The 23161-nt window shown below is 42.7% G+C and overlaps 1 protein-coding gene across 2 annotated transcripts in view; it reads left to right on the forward strand.

The window, feature by feature from the left end:
• Window positions 1-4742: 4742 nt before the first annotated feature.
• LOC115143230 (nuclear ubiquitous casein and cyclin-dependent kinase substrate 1-like) overlaps window positions 4743-23161 on the forward strand; it is a 30989-nt gene continuing 12570 nt past the window's right edge. The window contains exons 1-6 of one of the 2 annotated variants that reach the window (XM_029683394.2): window positions 4743-5010; window positions 11783-11832; window positions 11927-12023; window positions 12216-12262; window positions 20988-21137; window positions 21220-21366. In XM_029683394.2, coding sequence (XP_029539254.1) covers window positions 4994-5010; window positions 11783-11832; window positions 11927-12023; window positions 12216-12262; window positions 20988-21137; window positions 21220-21366 — 508 coding nt within the window. In that variant the 5' untranslated portion in view covers window positions 4743-4993. The remainder of the gene's footprint in view (window positions 5011-11782; window positions 11833-11926; window positions 12024-12215; window positions 12263-20987; window positions 21138-21219; window positions 21367-23161) is intronic. The other variant, XM_029683395.2, reaches the window with a different exon arrangement.

Here is a 23161-nt window from a genome sequence, read left to right on the forward strand (position 1 = left end):
GGTGGTGGGTGGCGGGTGGCTGGACACAATGCAGATAGTCCGGATAGCCAATCTGCGGGGGCACAGGTTAGTCGGGCTAATTGAGGTAGTATGTAAATGAATGTATAGTTAAAGTGACTATGCATATATGACAAACAGAGAGTAGCAGATAGTCCGGGAATCCATTTGATTACCTGTTCAGGAGTCTTCTGGCTTGGGGGTAAAAACTGTTGATAAGCCTTTTGGTCCTGGACTTGGCGCTCCGGTACAACTTGCCATGCAATAGTAAAGAGAACAGTCTATGACTGGGGTGGCTGGGGTCTTTGACCATTTTTAGGGCCTTCCTCTGACACCACCTGGTATAGAGGTCCTGGATGGCAGGCAGCTTAGCGCCAGTGATGTACTGGCCGCACGCACTACCATCTGTAGTGCCTTGCCGTCGGAGGTTGAGCAGTTTCCGTACCAGGCAGTGATGCAACCAGTCAGGATGCTTTCAATGTTGCAGCTGTAGAACTTTTTGAGGATCTGAGGACCCATGTCAAATCTCTTTAGTTTCCTGAGGGGGAATAGGCTTTGTCGTGCCCTCTTCACGGCTGTCTTGGTGTGTTTGGACCATGTTAGTTTTTTGGTGATGTGGACACCAAGGAACTTGAAGCTCTCAACCTGCTCCACTACAGCCCCATCGATGAGAATGGGGCATGCTCGATTCTCCTTTTCCTGTAGTCCACAATCATCTTCTTAGTCTTGGTTACGTTGAGGGATAGGTTGTTATTCTGGCACCACTCAGCGAATTCTTTAACCTCCTCCCTGTAGGCGGTCTCGTTGTTGTCGGTGATCAGGCCTACCACTGTTGTGTTGTTTGCAAACTTAATGATGGTGTCGGAGTCGTGCCTGGCCACGCAGTCGTGGGTGAACAGTGAGTGGAGGAGGGGACTGAGGACGCACCCCTGAGGGGCTCCAGTGTTGAGGATCAGCGTGGCTGATGTGTTGCTACCTACCCTCACCACCTGGGGTGGCCCGTCAGGAAGTCCAGGGTCCAGTTGCAGAGGGAGGTGTTTAGTCTCAGGATCCTTAGCTGAATGATGAGCTTTGATGGTACTATGGTGTTGAACACTGAGCTGTAGTCAATGAATAGCATTCTCACATAAGTGTTCCTTTTGTCCAGGTGGGAAAGGGCAGTGTGGAGTGCAATAGAGATTGCATCATCTGTGGATCTGTTAGGGCGGTATGCAAATTGGAGTGGGTCTAGGGTTTCTGGGATAATGGTGTTGATGTTTATAAGCCTTTATAAGCCTTTAAAAGCACTTCATGGCTACCGACGTGAATGCTACGGGTCTGTAGTCATTTAAGCAGGTTGCCTTAGTGTTCCTATTTTCCACCATTTTCCACCATAATTTGCAAATAAATTAATTAAAAATCCTACAATGTGATTTTCGGGAGAATTTTTTTTCTCATTTTGTCTGGCATAGTTGAAGTGTACCTATGATGAAAATTACAGGCCTCTCTCATCTTTTTAAGTGGGAGAACTTGCACAATTGGTGGCTGACTAAATACTTTTTTGCCCCACTGTACATATTCTAATAGGTTAATCAAACAGTCTCAGCACAATCCTCTCATTCATCATAAGACCATCTCTTCAAATTTCAAGGATTTTTGTAAACAAAGAAAAGCATATGACTAAACAGCAGGACATTTTTTAAATAAAGATTGTTTTTGAATAGCACACCCTTCATAGTACTATTGTCTTGTCATCAATACAGCATGAAGGTATTTAGTGTAAGAATAGCCCATGTTCATCAGCTCAGTATATAGGCCAAGAATTTACTGAGGACCTTATGTGTTATGTTCACAGGTAAATTGGCTCTGGCAGACAAAACAGCCAAATACTTAATCTAAACGTAAATCGATTCTCAATTATGATACAGTTCTAGAAACTTAAAGCCCTGTAATTTCATATCACATAAAAATAATTTCATACATATAAAATATAAATTTACTGCACAATGTTTTAACCATTTTAATTGTTTCAGTGTTTTAATTTTAACACAGGTGCAGCCGACAATATTTTAAAGTTACAACACGTTTCTGGCATCCTTCTGTTACACACAGGTATTCGGAGAAGCTATAGATACAGTGCCTTCAGAAAGTAATATTACCCATTGACTTATTTGACATTTTGTTGTGTTACAGCCTGAATTAAAAATGGATTAAATGGATTTATTTTTCTCACCCATCTACACGCAATACCCCATAACGACAAAGTGAAAACATGTTTTTTGACATTTTTGCAAATAAATATTGAATTTACATAAGTATTCACACTCCTCAGTCAATGCTTTGTAGAAGCACCTTTGGCAGCGGTTACAGCTGTGAGTCTTACGTCGTAAGTCTCTAACAGCTTTGAACACCTGGATTTTACAATAATTGCACATCATTCTTTTTAGAATTCTTCAAGCTCTGTCAAGTTGGTTGTTGATCATTGCTAGACAGTCCTTTTCCAGTCTTGCCATAGATTTTCAAGACAATTTAAGTCAAAACTGTAACTAGGCCACTCAGGAACATTCAATGTGGTCTTGGTAAGCATCTCCAGTGTATATTTGGTCTTGTGTTTTAGGTTATTGTCCTGCTGAAGGTGAATTTGTATCCCAGTGTCTGTTGGAAAGCAGACTGAACCAGGTTAGCCTCTAGGATTTAGCCTGTGCTTAGCTCTATTTCGTTTATTTTTATCCTACAAAATTCCATAGTCCTTGCTGATGACAAGCATATCCATAACAGGATGCAGCCACCACCATGTTTGAAAATATTTAGAGTGGCACTCAGTGATGTGTTGTGTTGGATTTGTCCCAGGACAAATTCAGGACATAAAGTTCATTTCGTTGCCACATTTTTTGCAGTTTTACTTTAGTGCCTTATTGCAAACAGGATACATGTTTTGGAATATTTTTATTCTGTGCAGTCTTCCTTCTTTTCACCACATGAGTGTTGTAAAGTAACTACAATGTTGTTAATCCATCCTCTGTTTTCTCCTATCACAGCCATTAAACTCTGTAACTGTTTTAAAGTCACCATTAGTCTCATGATGAAATCCCTGAGCGTTTTCCTTCTTCTCTGGCAACTGAGTTAGGAAGGACGCCTGTATCTTTGTAGTGACTGGGTATATTGATACACCATCGAAAGTGTAATTAATAACTTCATCATGCTTAAAGGGATAAAGGGATTTTTTTTACCAATCCACAACTAGGTGCCCAATGCGAGGCATTGGAAACCTCCCCTGTCTTTGTAGTTGAATCTGAGTTTGAAATGATCTGCTCGACTGAGGGACCTTACAGATAATTGTACGTGTGGGGTACAGTCATTCAAATATCATGTTAAACATTATTATTGCACACAGTGTCCATTCAATGTATTATGTGACTTTTTAAGCACATTTTTACTCCTGAACTTATTCAGGCTTGCCATAACAAAGGATTTGAATAGTTATTGACTCAAGACATTTCAGCTTTTCATTTTTTCTTAATTTGTAAACATTTCTAAAAACATAATTCCACTTTGACATTATTGGGTATTGTGTGTAGGCCAGTGACACAAAATGTCAATTTAATCAATTTCAAATGTACACTGTAAAACAACTACATTTTGAACTACATTTTGAAAAAGTCAAGGGGTGTGAATACGTTCTGAAGGCACTGTAGCTAATTAAATCAGGTGGTCGCATTCGTCTTCCATACACAAACATTTTTTTATTTTTAAAATGTTATTTCCCCTTTATTTAACCAGGTAGGCCAGCTGAGAAGTTCTCATTTACAACTGCGACCTGACCAAGATAAAGCAAAGCAGTGCAACAACAACAACACAGAGTTACACATAAACAAACGTACAGTCAATAACACAAAAGAAAAGAAACATAGAAAATTCTAGGTACGGTACATGACCTTGTGTGAACCCTAGCCCTTTAACGATGTGTAGTAGTTCAACATTATTTTGTATTATTATTTCTCGTCGAAATGAAAGTTAAGTTCCAAATGTTTCCAAAACTGTTCTGCCTAAATTTATTTACGTTTAGACAGGGCTTATTGGCAGTGTCTATGCATTTGCAGTATATGGTATGTTTAGCATTACCGTCTATGAAAAGGCTACTCGGTATATTGACAGGGAGAAACTATAATGTAAATATTCTTTGATTTTCACATTAGATTGTTGTTTGGACATTATGATATTGGTGGAGGTTATGAATGTTCACTTTTTCAGACTGTAGAACAACATTTATACCTGACTCTGTCTTCTGTGCAATTCAGGTTGAAACTTAGATCTACCAGATAGGCCTATTCTGGTGACTGGGATGGCTGCATGGTGGTGCCTGAGGATACATACAGTGTCAGGACCACAAGCCCCCGTCAGTGGAAAATATATTACAAATTCATATCCATTGCCTACTACAGCCATTCATGTAACTACTTTGCTGGCCTGCCGCGCATCTTTCCCAATAAAAAAAGTTACATTGCGGTCATTTCGGACACAAACTCCGGCAACTTACATCCACAGTGAGGGCCTCTTTTTGTTTTCTTAGTAGTGCTGTCTCAACCTATCGTTGAAAGGGGAGGGTATGGGTTGAACAACTGAGTTTGATGAGCAACTAGAAGATCCAACCAAAAAGGAAATCATCATTCAAACTACCCAATAGAAGCTTTTGAGGGTTGATGCTATCCTTTCAACGGCAAAGATGGGCGGTCCTCTGTGCCAAGAGCCCGCCCTAGGGCCAATCAGTTAGGTTGCGCACATGCTGCAGTTTCAGTTTGTTTTATTCACCATTTTGAGTAGCTCAAGGTAAAATTTTAACTAAAATCGCGTTTGGAAAAGAAATTCGTTCCCGTATATTTCGTTTTACGCAGTAGCTCGGGCGTTGGAACGTTTCGTTACGCCCATTGGAGTTGCAGAGCGGGACGATTTAATTTTTATTTTCCTGGATTTAATTTCCCCTTTCTTACATTCTTAACCTCTACAGTATTTCTGCAAAATGTCAAGACCAGTGAGGTACGTTTTTCTAATGTCCTTCGCTGAGGCAGTGTGGCGTGCACGCTGCCTTTACAGGAGACACGTACGTCTCTACCATGTTGTGTTTTTGGCTACAGTTCCGTTTATTTGATGAAACATTTATGTAAATGTATTTTTTTTCTCCTTGTGCACGCACTTACTAGCATGGATCATTGCAATGTGGACTGTTCGTTCGCCATGGCGGGGTGAAAATGCCTGTATTGCGCGCCCCTTGGCGAGAGTGCGTGCATCTGGTGTGAATCATGTCTACAAAAACCGATCCTACTCGAATATCATTTGGTGCGATACCCTTATGTTTCAGTTGTATTTACCCTGGTTTTATGTGTTCCTAGAATGTGTGGTATGTCATGGTATTTTGTGTGAGATATGGGAGGTAGATCAGACTGGGGAATATGGCTACCCATTCATCCACGAGAGCCTCTGAAACGTTAATAAAAAACAGGACTGGAGGTGGACATCGGCTCATGGGATGTGATCTTATTAACACGCAGCCTAGCGACGTCAGTAGTAGTTCCAAGTAGGCTATCCACCATTGAAACGCAATTGTTTTATTCCATGGTCTTATTGGGGAACAATGAAATGTGAAAGGGGCGACGGCAGCCTGTTGGTTTTGAGTGAAAACGCGGTACGAGAAAGGGAGAGCTGAGGAGCTACATTTTCACTGATAGCAGGGGGGCGGAGTGGCTTTAGAAGTCACCCCCCCCACGCCTAGCTCTTCGCTGCCTGAAAAGACCGAGAGGGTCGCATTTGAGCGAAGAAAATAACCTATTTCGCAAGATAAACACACATGGACGTTGCTTGTTAATTAAATATAGCGGAAGCGAATCAAGCAACTGTTGCAACAATGTAACCGATATTGCACACGAATATGCAACAAAGTAGCAATGTGGCGTCGATGGTTGCCCCTCCCCTTGCTCCCGTTTTTTCCCCCAGGTAATGAGTGGGTCCCTCTTTAAAAAAAAAAAAAACATTTTTGGGGGGTGGGGGTTCGTTTGAGCTCATGGCGATTGCTTTTCTAGTGGTGGTCAGGGCTTTGTCTTTCGGCCTGTGTGTCTGAGGTCTTCACGGTGGCGACAGGGCCTGCGCTTGTAGAAGCGTTTATTACCTTGACCTCCCTTGCCCCCGCTAGCACATTTAACCATATGAGGTACCTTGGAAGCCTATAGTCACTATTGCATACAATGTTTCCAATCACTTTGGTGTGTGTTAGAACGTCAGGGGGGTGGGAAAATAGAAGGCTGTGTTAGAACGTCAGGGGGGTGGGAAAATAGAAGGGTGTGTGTTCGAGATCAAGACCACTGTATGTAGGTTATGTATGCCTGTGTGTGTATATTATGGCACGGCTCTGAAGGTGTGTATTACATTGAGCACCTGCCTGTGGTCAGCTGTGTCACCTACAGCACTGGTCTTCTGTAGTGTGTTAAACCATTCCACTCATCCACTTTCCCAAATGAGTCATTGAAACTGGAGAAGTGAGACAAGCATCCAGTTTACTAGAGAAACTATCCCCTTCTGTGTGAGGGAACTTTTAAACATCAAAACGCATACTGCTGATGCATGATTGATGGCTGAGTGTATTTGGGGGTGTGGTTGAATAGACGGAACTGAGGTGGATGAAATCCTGTTTGCGCCTTGATTTGGAATAATTGGGAATACATGGTCCCGGCTGCATTTTGATGCAAACGTTTTCTACTTACTGGAGATGAGAAGAACCCTACTGAGTTGTGCAACTCTAGGAACCACACCTGGTTCATATAAGATATGTTCACATAATCTGCGTCCATCTTTGCCCTTCTGACTCTACATTACATTGAAGTCATTGAATCTTCCTTTTGATTCCCTGAGGGGAATTTATCAGTGTGAAATGAACAATCTAAAAATCTCAATTTGTGATAAATTGTGCCCAGTATCCAAAAATGTATAATCTAAACACAACTTTACTAATACAAAAGTTATAAATCAAATTGTATTTGTCGCATGCGCTGAATACAACAGGTGTACCGGTACCGAGTTAATATGCAGGGGTACTGGTTAGTTGCGGTAATTTGTACATGTGGGTAGGGTTAGGGTGACTATGCATAGATAGTAAACAGTGAGTAGCAGCAGTCTTATGGCTTGGGGGTAGAAGCTGTTAAGGAGCCTTTTTGACCAAGACTTGGCGCTCCGGTACCGCTTGCTGTGCGGTAGCAGGAAGAACAGTATGACTTGGGTGACTGGAGACGCTGACAATTTTTTGAGCCTTTCCCTGACACCGCCTGGTATAGAGGTCCTGGGTGGGAGGTAGCTTGGACCCAGTGAAGTATTGGACCGTACGCACTACCCTCGGCTGGCGCCTTATAGTCTGATGCCGCGCAGTTGCTATACCAGGCGGCGATGCAACCGGTCAGGATGCTGTTGATGGTGCAGCTGTAGAACTTGTTGAGAAACTGAGGACCTGTGACAAATCTTCTCAGTCTCCTGAGAGGGAATAGGCGTTGTTGTGCCCTCTTCACGACTGTCTTGGAGTGTTTGGACTAGAGGTCGACCCGATTATGATTTTCCAACACCAATACCGATTATTGGAGGACCCAAAAAAAAAGCCGATACCGATTTAATTGGCCGATTTTTCTTTTGCAAATATATATTTTTTTTAGTTTGTTTTTTAAAAATTTCCCAAAAAGTTATATTTAGGTTTCATCTGACCATATGACATTCTCCCAATCTTCTTCTGGATCATCCAACTGCTCTCTAGCAAACTTCAGACGGGCCTGGACATGTACTGGCTTAAGCAGGGGGACACGTCTGGCAATGCAGGATTTGAGTCCCTGGCGGCGTAGTGTGTTACTGATGGTAGGCGTTGTTACTTTGGTCCCAGGTCTCTGCAGGTCATTCACTAGGTCCCCCCGTGTGGTTCTGGGATTTTTGCTCACCATTCTTGTGATAATTTTGACCCCACGGGGTGAGATCTTGCGTGGAGCCCCAGATCGAGGGAGATTATCAGTGGTCTTGTATGTCTTGTATTTCCTAATAATTGCTCCCACAGTTGATTTCTTCAAACCAAGCTGCAGATTGTCTTCCCAGCCTGGTGCAGGTCTACATTTTTGTTTCTGGTGTCCTTTGACAGCTCTTTGGTCTTGGCCATAGTGGAGTTTGGAGTGTGACTGTTTGAAGTTGTGGACAGGTGTCTTTCATACTGATAACAAGTTCAAACAGGTTCCATTAATACAGGTAACGAGTGGAGGACAGAGGAGCCTCTTAAAGAAGAAGTTACAGGTCTGTGAGAGCCAGAAATCTTGCTTGTTTGTAGATGACCAAATACTTATTTTCCACCATAATTTGCAAATAAATTCATAAAAAATCCTACAATGTGATTTTCTGGATTTTCACCCCTTTCTAGATTTTCCCCCTCATTTTGTCTGTCATAGTTGAAGTGTACCTAAGGAAACAAGTGCAGTCATCATTGCTTTGCACAAAAATGGCTTCACAGGCAAGGACATTGCTGCCAGTAAGATTGCACCTAAATCAACCATTTGTCGGATCATCAAGAACTTCAAGGAGAGCGGTTCAATTGTTGTGAAGAAGGCTTCAGGGCGCCCAAGAAAGTCCAGCAAGCGCCAGGGCCGTCTCCTAAAGTTGATTCAGCTGTGGGATCGGGGCACCGCCAGTACAGAGCTTGCTCAGGAATGGCAGCAGGCAGGTGTGAGTGCATTTGCACTGACAGTGAGGCAGCCACTTTTGGAGGATGGCCTGGTGTCAAGAAGGGCAGCAAAGAAGCCACCTCTCCAGGAAAAATATCAGAGACAGACTGATATTCTGCAAACGGTACAGGGATTGGACTGCTGAGGACTGGGGGTAAAGTCATTTTCTCTGAATCCCCTTTCCGATTGTTTGGGGCATCTGGAAAAAAGCTTGTCCGGAGAAGACGAGGTGAGCGCTACCATCAAGTCCTATGTCTTGCCAACAGTAAAGCATCCTGAGAACATTCATGTGTGGGGTTGCTTCTCAGCCAAGGGAGTGGACTCACTCACAATTTTGCCTAAGGACACAGTCATGAATTAATAATGGTACCAACACATCCTCCAAGATCAACTTCTCCCAACCATCTAGGAACAGTTTGGTGATGAACAATGCCATTTCCAGCATGATGGAGCACCTTGCCATAAGGCAGAAGTGATAACTAAGTGGCTCGGGGAACAAAACAATATTTTGGTTCAATGGCCAGGAAACTCCCCAGACCTTAATCCCATTGAGAACTTGTGGTCAATCCTCAAGAGGCAGGTGGACAAACATAAACCTACAAATTCTGACAAACTCCAAGCATTGATTATGCAAGAATAGGCTGCCATCAGTCAGGAGGTGGCCCAGAAGTCAATTGACAGCATGCCAGGGTGGATTAGAGGTCTTGAAAAAGAAGGGTCAACACTGCAAATATTGAGTCTTTGCATCAACTTCATGTAATTGTCAATAAAAGCCTTTGATACTTATGAAATGCTTGTAATTATACTTCAGTATTCCATAGTAACATCTGACAAAAATATCTATAGACACTGAAGCAGAAAACTTTGGAAATTAATATTTGTCATTCTCAACTTTGGCCACGACTGTATGTAGGGCAACAGCCTCTGTGGTAGTGAGGCTATTCGATATTCTGATGGACTTGAGATAGAAGCTGTTTTTCAGTCTCACGGTACCAGCTTGATGCACCTGTAATGACCTTGCCTTCTAAATGATAGCGGGGTGAACAGGCAATGGCTCGTGTAGTTGTTCTTTGGGCCACTGCAAATAACTTTTTGGCCTTCCTGTGACATCGGGTGTTGTAGGTGTCCCAGAGTGCAGGTAGTCTGTCCCTGGTTATGCGTTGGGCAAACCATAACTACCTTTGGAGAGCCCTGTGTTTGTGGGCAGTGCAGTTGCCATACCAGGTGGTGATGCAGCCTGACAGGATGCTCTCAATTGTGCCTATATAAGTTTGAGGGTTTTTAGGTGCCAAGCCAAATTTCTTCAGCCTCCTGAGTCATTTAGGCAGGTTACCCTTTCTCGTTCTTGGGCACAGGCACTATGGTGGTCTGCTTGAAACGTAGGTGTTACAGTCTCGGTCAGGGAGAGGTTTAAAATTACTTTGAAGACACTTGCTAGTTGGTCCACGCAGGCTCTGAGTAAATGTCCTGGTAATCCGTCTGGCCCCGTGTCCTTGTGAATGTTGACCGGTTTAAAGGTCTTGCTCACATCAGCTATGGAGAGTGTGATCACAGTCGTCCGGGAACAGCTGGTGCTCTCATGCATGCATCAGTGTTGCTTTCCTCGAAGAGAACATAAAAGGCATTTAGCCTATCTGGTAGACTCACGTCACTGGGCAGCACCTGGCTGAGTTTCCCTTTGTAGTCCATAATAGTTTGCAAGCCCTGCCACATCCATTGAGTGCCAGAGCCGGTGTAATCCATGGCTTATGGTTAGGATATGTACGTGCTGTCACTGTTGGGACGACATCGTCGATGCCATTATTGATGAAGCCGGTGGTGGTATACTCCTTAATGTGAATCAATCAAATGTATTTATAAAGCCCTTTTTACATCAGCCAATGTCTCACAGTGCTGTACAGAAACCCAGCCTAAAACCCCAAATGGCAAGCAATGCAGAAGCACTGTGTGAATAGGTAAAATCCCTGAGCATATTCCAGTCTGTGCTAGAAAAACAGTCCTGGAGTGTAGCATTCACATCATCTGACCACTTTTGTATTGAGCGAGTCACTGGTACTACCTGCATTGGTTTTCGCTTGTAAGCGGAAATCAGGAGGATAGGAAACGGTGCATAATTCTATCGAAATGCATTGAAAATTGTACACTCTCTTTAAGAATGTCACGTTTGTGTTATAACATGAAAATCATTCATTCATTGCTATGGTCATTGATCTCCTGAAGTAGCTGTCCTTTTAACATTCTTTCTGTGCCCCCAAATGTTTGGATATACTGGTGAAGTTACCAGGTTGTTAACTAACTAATGATGTAATGTCATGACTGAACAAGGTGTTCACAGCCCGTTACCTTAGCCTAGCGGTTAAGAGGGTTGGCCAAGGTCGCTGGTTCGAATCCCCGAGACGAAAAAAAAAAAAAGGTTTCTGAGTGTAAAATGCGCCCCCCGGCGGCAATGCATCCATAAAAACGTAGCGCCGATAATATGGTCACAACTTTTGAGTGGTTTAGGCTAGAGACCAGCAGTTTTCTCTGTAGGCATTTTTCATGAATAGGAAAAAGCGGCACAGCGACGCCTAATCAATTATAACAATTATAATCTGTCTGATAACTGGGGCCTCCAATTTAACATGACAGTTTGCACAGCAAAATATTTAGGAGCATATGTGACCCAAATGGTTTCACTTAGAGCCCTGTCCTCCAAATTGCTTTCATCCACCCTGTGTGTGTTGAAATCGGTGCAGACGAAGGAGAGGAAGCCACATTAGACTTTTGACTTGTACCTGGGATGGGCAACTCTAGTCCTCGAGGGCCTGATTGGTGTCACATTTATGCCCCAGCTAACACACCTGCCTCCAATGATCACCTAATCATGAACTTCAGTTTAAAATGCAATTACTTTAATCAGCAATGCTTGCTAGGGATGGGGGGGTAAAAGTGTTAACTGGGTCCCCCTGACAGCATGTAACTGCTAGTGGAGGCTGTCATGATGATTATTTCTGCATGTTTTGTCTTACGGCAACAGTCCTCATCCTACCGACTAGAAACAGGATAGGAAATCTCTGTTTGTGTTTACTTCACAGGAACAAGAAGGTGGTGAATTACTCACAGTTCCAGGAATCTGATGACGCAGGTGAGAGAGCAAGAGTTTGTGTACGTGTGTGCAACTGCAACCCCTTTCCCCTGTACATAAGCTGTGTGTGTAACCCTTTTTAATTCCCTTGTAGATGAGGAGTATGGGAAGAACTCAGACAAGCCTAAGAAGCCTCGTGCGGCTCCTCGCGAGGTGAAGCGCAAGCGGTCAAAGAACTCTCAGGAGGACAGGTGAGCCCGGAGAACCGCAGCAAACGGCTGAATCCTGACTCAAACTTCAGTGAACATCTTCCATAGGCATCATGCATGATTTAGAAATACGAGTTGAGGGCGTTCAACTCGAGATTTGGTGGTTCTATAAAAAACAGATTTGGTGTGTAGAGTTGCGGTGTCTTGTTGCTCAATTGTTGTTTTTTGTTTCAGTGAGGATTCTGATGAAAAACTCTCCAAATCCAAAAATGATTCAGCAGGTAAGCCATTCTGACATTTTCCATTCATCAACTGGTTGATTAACAATTAATTTTTTGTTAAGTCTTAATTTGTGATAGAGCTATGAATTATGATAAATCTATGATCCCTTTCAGTAGTGGAGATGTTGTTCAAGCTTGGGGTTAGGGAAAATGTCCTGAAGAGGAGGCTATGGTTCAAGCTTGGGGTCAGGGAAAATGTCCTGAAGAGGAGGCTATGGTTCAAGCTTGGGGTCAGGGAAAATGTCCTGAAGAGGAGGCTATGGTTCAAGCTTGGTGGGGTCAGGATTCAACTAGTGATATGGGGGGGGAGAGAAATCGATAGTTAAATATATTATTTTGGACTATCGTTTTGACAATATCGCTAAATAAATGTTGTGCTACTTTATTAACCTTTATTTAAACAGGTAGTCACATTGAGATACAACTATTTACAAGAGAGCCCTGTATACATTTACAAATGAAGCCCAATACATCAAAATTTAAAAAAAAATAATACTGAAAAAAAATATAAACGCAACATGTGAAGTCTTGGTCCATTGTTTCATGAGCTGAAATACTTATTTCTCTCAGATTTTGCACACATTTGTTTACATCCCATTTAGTGAGCATTTCTCCTTTGCCAAAATAGTCCATCCACCTGACAGGTGCGGCATGTCAAGAAGCTGATTAAACAGCATGAACATTACACAGGTGCACCGTGTGCTGGGGACAATAAAAGGCCACTCTAAAATGTGCAGTTTTGTCACGGAACACAGTGCCACAGAGGTTGAGGGAGCATGCAATTGGCATGCTGACTGCAGGAATATCCACACCAGCCCAGGACCTCCACATCCGGCTTCTTCCCCTGCGGGATCATCTGAGACCAGCCACCCAGACAGCTGATGAAACTGCGTTTCCGCAACCAAACCATTTCTGCACAAACTGTCAGAAACCATCTCAGAGAAGCTCATCTGCGTGCTCGTCATCCTCACTTGGGTCTTAACCTGATTGCAGTTCGGCACCATAACCGACTTCAGTAGACACATGCTCACTTTCGATGGCCACTGGCTCGCTGGATAAGTGTGCTATTCAGGGATGTCACTTTTTCAACTGTACCGGGCAGGTGGCAGACAGCATGTATGGCGTTGTGTGGGCTAGGGGTTTGCTTATGTCAATGTTGGGGAATAGACAGCCCCATGGGGGCGGTGTGGTTATGGTATGGGCAGGCATACGCTATGGACAACGAACATAATTGCATTTTATTGGTGGCAATTTGAATGCACAGAGATACTATGACAGAATCCTGAGGCCCATTGTGGTGCAATTCATTTGCCACCATCACCTAATGTTTCCACGTGATAATGCATGACCCCATGTCCTGAGGATCTATCCACAATTCCTGGAAGCTGAAAATGGCCTAGTTCTTCCATGGCCTGCATACTCACTACACATGTCACCCATTCGGCATGTTTGGGAAGCCCTGGATCGACATGTACGACAGCGTGTTCGAGTATCCCCCAATATCTAACAACTTCGCACAGCCATTGAAGAGTGGGACAACATTCCACAATCAACAGCCTGATCAACTCTATGAAGGAGATGTGTTATGTATTCTGCATGAGGCAAATGGTCACACCAGATACTGACTGGTTTTCTGATCCACACCCATAGCTTTAAAACGTTATCTGTGACAAACCGATGCATCCCTGTATTCTCAGTCATGTGAAATCTATAGATTAGTGCATAATGAATTCATTTCAATTGACTGATTTCTTTATATGAACTGCATATCTTTGAAATGGTTGTTTTTATAGTATTTTAAATGTATATAAATTAAAAAGCATTATATAAAATACAACAGCCCTACAAAGACATTACAAATAAAATGCACATAAAATATTTAAGAAAAGCAATCACATTCTGTAACATACGTCTCCAATCAATCATTTTAAATGCCTGAAAGGCACCAGAATATCTAACTGCAAGGATTTCTGCATATTCCACACATCAGGGGCCAAAAAAATGAAATCATGCGGAGACAAAAGGAGTTATTGATCCCTGAGAACGGGTTTGGTCATTTGTATGTCTGAATTGAATCAATGAAGTTATGTACAGAGGAAGTTTCCGTACGACTGCTTTGTGAATAAATAATGCACCTCTCTTCTTACAGGTCCATCCCACATTTTTGTACAGAACACAATTGGTCCTATAACTGTCCCCAGTGGTAAAACGTATTGGTGAATGGAATACGGACTCCAATGGTTTAAAAGCAGAGGCTGCCGCATGCATGTAAATGTCACCATAGTCTATTACAGGGAGAAGCGTTGTTTGAACAATCTTCCTTCTGTTTTCAGAACTGAGGCAGGATTTATTTCTATAAGAAAAAAAATATATACAGTGGGGCAAAAAAGTATTTAGTCAGCCACCAATTGTGCAAGTTCTCTCACTTAAAAAGATGAGAGGCCTGTAATTTTTATCATAGGTACACTTCAACTATGACAGACAAAATGAGGAAAAGAAATCCAGAAAATCACACTGTAGGATTTTTAATGAATTTATTTGCAAATTATGGTGGAAAATAAGTATTTACAAACAAGCAAGATTTCTGGCTCTCACAGACCTGTAACTTCTTCTTTAAGAGGCTCCTCTGTCCTCCACTCGTTACCTGTATTAAAGGCACCTGTTTGAACTTGTTATCAGTATAAAAGACACCTGTCCACAACCTCAAACAGTCACACTCCAAACTCCACTATGGTCAAGAACAAAGAGCTGTCAAAGGACACCAGAATCAAAATTGTGGACATGCACCAGGCTGGGAAGACTGAATCTGCAATAGGTAAGCAGCTTGGTTTGAAGAAATCAACTGTGGGAGCAATTATTAGGAAATGGAAGACATACAAGACCACTGATAATCTCCCTTGATCTGGGGCTCCACGCAAGATCTCACCCTGTGGAGTCAAAATGATCACAAGAACGTTGAGAAAAAATCCCAGAACCACACGGGGTGACCTAGTGAATGACCCGCAGAGAGCTGGGACCAAAGTAATAAAGCCTACCATCAGTAACACACTACGCCGCCAGGGACTCAAATCCTGCAGTGCCAGACGTGTCCCCCTGCTTAAGCCAGTACATGTCCAGGCCCGTCTGAAGTTTGCTAGAGAGCATTTGAATGATCCAGAAGAAGATTGGGAGAATGTCATACGGTCAGATGAAACCAAAATATCATTTTTTTTGTAAAAACTCAACTCGTCGTGTGAAGGACAAAGAATGCTGAGTTGCATCCAAAAAACACCATACCTACTGTGAAGCATGGGGGTGGAAACATCATGCTTTGCAAAGGGACCAGACGACTGATCCGTGTAAAGGAAAGAATGAATGGGGCCATGTATCGTGAGATTTTGAGTGAAAACCTCCTTCCATCAGCAAGGGCATTGAAGATGAAACGTGGCTGGGTCTTTCAGCATGACAATGATCCCAAACACACCGCCCGGGCAACGAAAGAGTGGCTTCGTAAGAAGCATTTTAAGGTCCTGGAGTGGCCTAGCCAGTCTCCATATCTCAACCCCATAGAAAATCTTTGGAGGGAGTTGAAAGTCCGTGTTGCCCATTAACAGCCCCAAAACATCACTGCTCTAGAGGAGATCTGTATGGAGGAATGGGCCAAAATACCAGCAACAGTGTGTGAAAACCTTGTGAAGACTTACAGAAAACGTTTGACCTCTGTCATTGCCAACAAAGGGTATATAACAAAGTATTGAGATAAGTATTTGGTCATAATTTGCAAATAAATTCATTAAAAATCCTACAATGTGATTTTCTGGATTCTTCTCATTTTGTCTGTCATAGTTGAAGTTTACCTATGATGAACATTACATCTCATCTTTTTAAGTGGGAGAACTTGCACAATTGGTGGCTGACTAAATATTTTTTTGCCCCACTGTATATGTATCATAGAGCTCAGCTTTGTCACATTTTCAATGTGTTTTTCCAAAGACAACTTGTTATCAATCCAGATACTCAAGTTCTCATAGTGAGAAACTTGCTCCATTTGGAGGGCAAATACTCAGGTCCCCAGTCAACATTATGGGACTTAGAGAACAGCATAAAGTTGGTTTTATTAGCATTTAACACCAAGTTCAGATCTGGAAGTTATGAGTCAATCATGCTGAAGGTCACGAATGGCCTGCTACACTGAAGAGGCACAGGAATAAATAACTTATCTACGTAGAGATGAATTTTTTTATTTTTTTTATGCCTTTATTTAACTAGGCAAGTCAGTCAAGAACAAATTCTTATTTTCAATGACGGCCTAGGAACAGTGGGTTAACTGCCTTGTTCAAGGGCAGATTTGTACCTTGTCAGCTCAGGGATTTGATCTTGCAACCTTTCGGTTACTAGTCCAACGCTCTAACCACTAGGCTACCTGACACCCCGATGGAAATACTATTAACACCTGTAACATTCAATGCCATTTATATACAACGTGAACAACAATGGCCCCAAAATTGAACCCTGGGGTACACCATTAAGCACTTCAAGAAATGTGGATTTAACCCCGTCTATCATAATAGCCTGGGTTCGGTCACTAAGAAAATTCTGATACCACAAACGGGCATCAGTGCTAATGTTACGAAATAATCACGAGAGTGATACGGTGTTGTACTCTCAACTTTTAGTTCAATGAGAAAAGACTGCGATTTTCCCCAGGAATATGGGTGGAGACCAGAGCAATCGATCTCCGGCTCATAGATTAAGAGCATTTCGTAGATCACAGATTAACACTTTTAGACACCACAAAATAAAGTAATCAATATAACGTTTACACATTACTCTCACAATTCGTACCCTTTGACAGATTTTAACTTTAACACAATTTATATGAATGTTATCAATCTCTATCAACTAATACTGAATGCATCTTTTTAACCTTAGATGTTTTAAGATCCTCACATGAACTTACTAATACTTTTTAATGTATAACAGGCTATGAATATTTCCTTTAACCTGTCACACTAAGGACTAACACAGACAACTTACTCAGTAAGATGGAATGATCAACTGGATCAAAAACCTTTGACAAATCTATAAATAGGGCAGCACAATTCATCTTAGCATCCAAAGAATTGACAATATAATATACAACAGATGTGGTTACAGTAATATTTATGTGGCTTGGTCTGAACCCTGATTTGATGTACATTCAAAATACAGTTCACAGATCTTATTTTTTAAAGCTAAAAGAAAAGAAAAATAACAAAGTTGCACATTCACCAAGGATTCGATAATCTTAGCTAGACAAGGAAGCCTTGATATGGGACGATAGTTGTCAAGATCACAACAATCACCTCCCTTATGTAGTGGCAGCACATTTCCACACTTAGGAATATTTCCTGATAAGTGTTTAATGTAAAGATGTGGGTTATTGAACCAACAATGACCTGGATCCAAATGGTCGGCCCTGTAGATATCTTAATGTCAACAACCCATTGTTTGTGAATTGCCAAAAGGAAAAACCCTGACTGACATTTTCTAAATTATTCAGTAAAGCTCCCCCATCAACATCCAGTACATTCTTGCATTGAGTAGGCTTTTACATTTACATTTAAGTCATTTAGCAGACGCTCTTATCCAGAGCGACTTACAAATTGGTGCGTTCACCTTAAGACATCCAGTGGAACAGCCACTTTACAATAGTGCATCTAAATCTTTTAAGGGGGGTGAGAAGGATTACTTTATCCTATCCTAGGTATTCCTGAAAGAGGTGGGGTTTCAGGTGTCTCCGGAAGGTGGTGATTGACTCCGCTGTCCTGGCGTCGTGAGGGAGTTTGTTCCACCATTGGGGGGCCAGAGCAGCGAACAGTTTTGACTGGGCTGCGTGGGAACTGTACTTCCTCAGTGGTAGGGAGGCGAGCAGGCCAGAGGTGGATGAACGCAGTGCCCTTGTTTGGGTGTAGGGCCTGATCAGAGCCTGGAGGTACTGAGGTGCCGTTCCCCTCACAGCTCCGTAGGCAAGCACCATGGTCTTGTAGCGGATGCGAGCTTCAACTGGAAGCCAGTGGAGAGAGCGGAGGAGCGGGGTGACGTGAGAGAACTTGGGAAGGTTGAACACCAGACGGGCTGCGGCGTTCTGGATGAGTTGTAGGGGTTTAATGGCACAGGCAGGGAGCCCAGCCAACAGTGAGTTGCAGTAATCCAGACGGGAGATGACAAGTGCCTGGATTAGGACCTGCGCTGCTTCCTGTGTGAGGCAGGGTCGTACTCTGCGGATGTTGTAGAGCATGAACCTACAAGAACGGGCCACCGCCTTGATGTTAGTTGAGAACGACAGGGTGTTGTCCAGGATCACGCCAAGGTTCTTAGCGCTCTGGGAGGAGGACACAATGGAGTTGTCAACCGTGATGGCGAGATCATGGAACGGGCAGTCCTTCCCGGGAGGAAGAGCAGCTCCGTCTTGCCGAGGTTCAGCTTGAGGTGGTGATCCGTCATCCACACTGATATGTCTGCCAGACATGCAGAGATGCGATTCGCCACCTGGTCATCAGAAGGGGGAAAGGAGAAGATTAATTGTGTGTCTGCATAGCAATGATAGGAGAGACCATGTGAGGTTATGACAGAGCCAAGTGACTTGGTGTATAGCGAGAATAGGAGAGGGCCTAGAACAGAGCCCTGGGGGACGCCAGTGGTGAGAGCGCGTGGTGAGGAGACAGATTCTCGCCACGCCACCTGGTAGGAGCGACCTGTCAGGTAGGACGCAATCCAAGCGTGGGCCGCGCCGGAGATGCCCAACTCGGAGAGGGTGGAGAGGAGGATCTTATGGTTCACAGTATCGAAGGCAGCTGATAGGTCTAGAAGGATGAGAGCAGAGGAGAGAGAGTTAGCTTTAGCAGTGCGGAGGGCCTCCGTGATACAGAGAAGAGCAGTCTCAGTTGAATGACTAGTCTTGAAATTCTTTTGAATTCTCACATTGAGTAGACTTTTGAATTCTCACATTTGAGTAGACTTTTGAATTCTCACATTGAGTAGGCTTTTGAATTCTCACATTGAGTAGGCTTTTGAATTCTCACATTGAGTAGGCTTTTGAATTCTATCGGCAGAAATCGAATGTTGATTTAATTAATTATTTATATCAATGTTATCAGTTATAGGGCCAAACGCTACATTCATTTGTAAGGGAAGAGTAGAGGAAGTACAACCCTTTAATGATTTCAGTTTTCCAGATTTTATAGGGATTTCCAGTACAGTCAGGAGTATTTTTAATATAATAATCAGATTTAGCTTTTAAACACACAATTCTCAATTCTCTGAAGGATTGCCAGTCCTGGCGGAGTCAGTACTTCTAGCAATAGCCCAGGAAGCGTCTCTATTGCCTATGAACTCAGATAATTCAGGTTGTGAAACAATGGGTCTACCTATTTTGAACAGTTAAACAATAGATATATATATATATATATATATATATATATATATATAAAATAAATAAATAAATGGGGCATGCTTATCTGCAGTGATGTTAAAAACAGTCAAAGTGATTAAGAGCCAATTCAGAATCCGGTATAGCGAAGATACCATCAAGATCACAATGGTAGAGGTGTTAATGTCTCTTTGTAATAATGCATGGTTTTGTCCTATGAGTCCTAACATCTCTAATACAAACAATAGGACAGTGGTCACTAATGTCCAGGGAGAAAACAACACCACTAGCCACACATCAGGACAGATTTGGTCATGTGGACTTGGTGAGGTTTAGGTTATTATAAAAAAATCATTTAAACGGTCTTGGGTTCCTCAGGACACGTTAAAGTCACCAGTGACAAAGTCAGCGGGACTAGTTAACAGACGTTTCTTAGGGCGGTAGACTCCCAGAACAGTTACGTTAGAATTAGAACCTAGAGGAAGACTTGGCTAGATATGTGAATTGTTTAGGGTTGGAAGTAGCCTTTAAGAGACACAGGAATGTGACTTTTTGTATAGATGGCAACACCGCCACCTTTGCCCGTTCTATCAGCACGAGTACTCTAAGACCATCAATAGTAACCTCAGAATCCACATTTATTTCAGTTAACCATGTTTCTGATAATGCAAATACAAATATCTGGATCTGCCTGGGAATCCCAGATCTTGATGTAGTCCATTTTTGGCAAAATGCTGCAAATATTTGATTAATAATTGGGCTAAGTACATTTTTACTTATCATTACCACTTACATTACATGGGATGTGCAAATTTACAAGCATCATGCTCTCCCTCCGTGTAAAGACATTTGACTGCAATCAAATTGTACCGGAGGCGGGACAGGCGGCAGACTGAGTTTCCCTGATATCGCTCGCTTTGTGACTGACAAATAGATCACTAGAAGATGCATATCGTTCATTCTAGCAGGAGAGTGCTCGACAGACAAGTGAATTGAAACTTTTTAAATGGAAAGTAGCCTAGTTAATATGAAGTCAAAGTAGAAAATAGTCTGTGACTGGCTGGTTTAGCCGACCCGGCGCTAATGGAAAACACTATCAAGGACGGAAGGGGACCAGGGCTATGGGAAGGGGACCAGGGCTATGGGAAGGGGACCAGGGCTATGGGAAGGGGACCAGGGCTATGGGAAGGGGACCAGGGCTATGGGAAGGGGACCAGGGCTATGGGAAGGGGACCAGGGCTATGGGAAGGGGATTAGGGCTATGGGAAGGGGACTAGGGCTATGGGAAGGGTTATGTGACCGGGCTACTGCTAATGTTTTTCTTTTTGGTTGCAGATGACTTTGGCACTGATGAAGACAACGACTTTGGAGAGGAAGATGAGGAGGATGGAGGGAGCGACTACGAAGCTAAACGAGGCAAAAAGGGAAAGACAGCCAAGGTGGCAAAGCCCACTAAGAGGACACCCAAGAGAAAACGACCCACAGGTAAGACTCATACACTGAGGTGCCAGTGTGTACGCCAGTTATAATATGATACAATATAATATAATACATTTTTGTGTGTTAGATGACAGTGATGAGGAGGTGAGTCGTAAGGTGCGTACAGTGCGCCAGGCCGCCACCAAGGCTGTGTCTAAACAGAGAGAGATCTTGCTGGGAGACGGAGGCAGTGAGGACGAGGAACGTGAAGACAAGGAGGAGGCCTTCGCAGACCGTAAGTCAACCACTAAAAACAAAACGGGCCTACCCGGACCTAACCCTTGATCATGACTCTGTTCCATTACATTACAAATAAGTATTTGAATTGAAGGCATAGGCCTGGGCAATATGGCCAAAATATAATATCACGGTATTATTCTTTTTTAAATAATTCGCTGTATAAAATTTGCTTAGTGCGTGACCCTGGGGTGGCAACACATATATTCTATGTGATTTAAATGGGTCTTTCTTATTTCTGATTGTTTTATACTGTTCAATTCAACTTCAAGAAAAGAGAAACTAGCTGTTTGCAGATGTAAGAAACACAAACGAATAAGGTAATTGTAGTAAGCTAGTGGATTTATATTAAGAAGCAAAGTGAAAATGTCATTGTCATCAACATTGTATGTGCTGAAATGACCATGCAGACTGAACGCAAGTGTCTTGGGGTCGATGAATAAGAATTGCGTTCCTTGAGTGACGGGGCGGGGCTAATTCTGTGTGGAAAGCTGCATTTGGAGAGATGACTCAATTAGCGAAGTAAACTATAAAAGTGGAGGTACACACAGCATATTCCATTTAACAAACCAAACATTCAAATCCCGTTGTAGAAGGTAAGCTAAAAACCCAAACAGGTTCGTGCATCATTACCGCTATAATGTAAAATACAGTATACCGCCCAGCCTTACGAAGACGTCTTCTGTATAGGGGGAGTTTTTTTAAGAACCCCGATGTTCGGTTTGAACATTAACACGCATCGCTTGATGCACGGTTTTGGAAGCATAAGGACCTTTATCTTTCATATAGCGTAAATCATAAAAAAGCTTAATGGAGACACCTTTGGTAGGGTTAGTGTTCCCACAGGCCATATCTCCATGTTACAGCGCCTGTTTGTGGAAGACCGAGGGACCACCTGTGCTGATTAGCTATCTAGCATGATCCAAATTATGGAACGCCGTTTGGGTCTTTGCATGTCAAAAAGGATACACGTCAAATAACATTTTTGACCAATCAGGACCTGAATATGACTGCACGTCACATAATAATTTAACGCGTTCATCATTTTTTTACGTAGTTATTACACATTGATTACACTCACTCGTATTTAATATGTCACAACGATTCATCGATACATATGCTATGACGCTGGTAAAGTTGTCTCGCGCACCTACAGTGCTGCTCATAAAAAGCTAGCTAGCTGATGGCTGCAAACAATGTTCTTCCCCAAAAACATAGCAAAACGACAACCTGTTTCAGTAGCTGTAGTTAGCTAGCTAACTATATAACTAGGTGTTGTCATCTAAAATGACCTTCATTTATAAGATGGTTTTTATTTGATTAATGGTGGTCGGGACCCATCTATGTGAAGCTAGCCACAATAAGGATTAGCCACAATAGTGGAGTTTGCTGTTAGCCTTCAAAATGAAATTATGCCATTGACAGTGATGCAAATAAATAGTACAATTATGCCATGAGGTTGGAATGTTATAGAAAATCAACAAAAGACTATTTGTTAAGTTTTGGCGCTGACAGAGATGGCTGCCTCGCTTCGTGTTCCTAGGAAACTATGCAGTATTTGTTTTATATGTTATTTCTTACATTGTTACCCCAGGAAATCTTAGGTTTTATTACATACAGTCAGGAGGAACTATTGGATATAAGAGCGACGTCAACTCACCAACATTACGACCAGGAATACAACTTTCCCGAAGCGGATCCTCTGTTTGGTCCATCACCCAGGACAATGGATTGGATCCCAGCCAGCGATCCAAAACAAAGGCGCCGCAGAAGGGGCAGACGGAGCGGTCTTC

Source organism: Oncorhynchus nerka, linkage group LG15 (assembly GCF_034236695.1).
Source record: "Oncorhynchus nerka isolate Pitt River linkage group LG15, Oner_Uvic_2.0, whole genome shotgun sequence".
NCBI lineage: Eukaryota > Metazoa > Chordata > Actinopteri > Salmoniformes > Salmonidae > Oncorhynchus > Oncorhynchus nerka.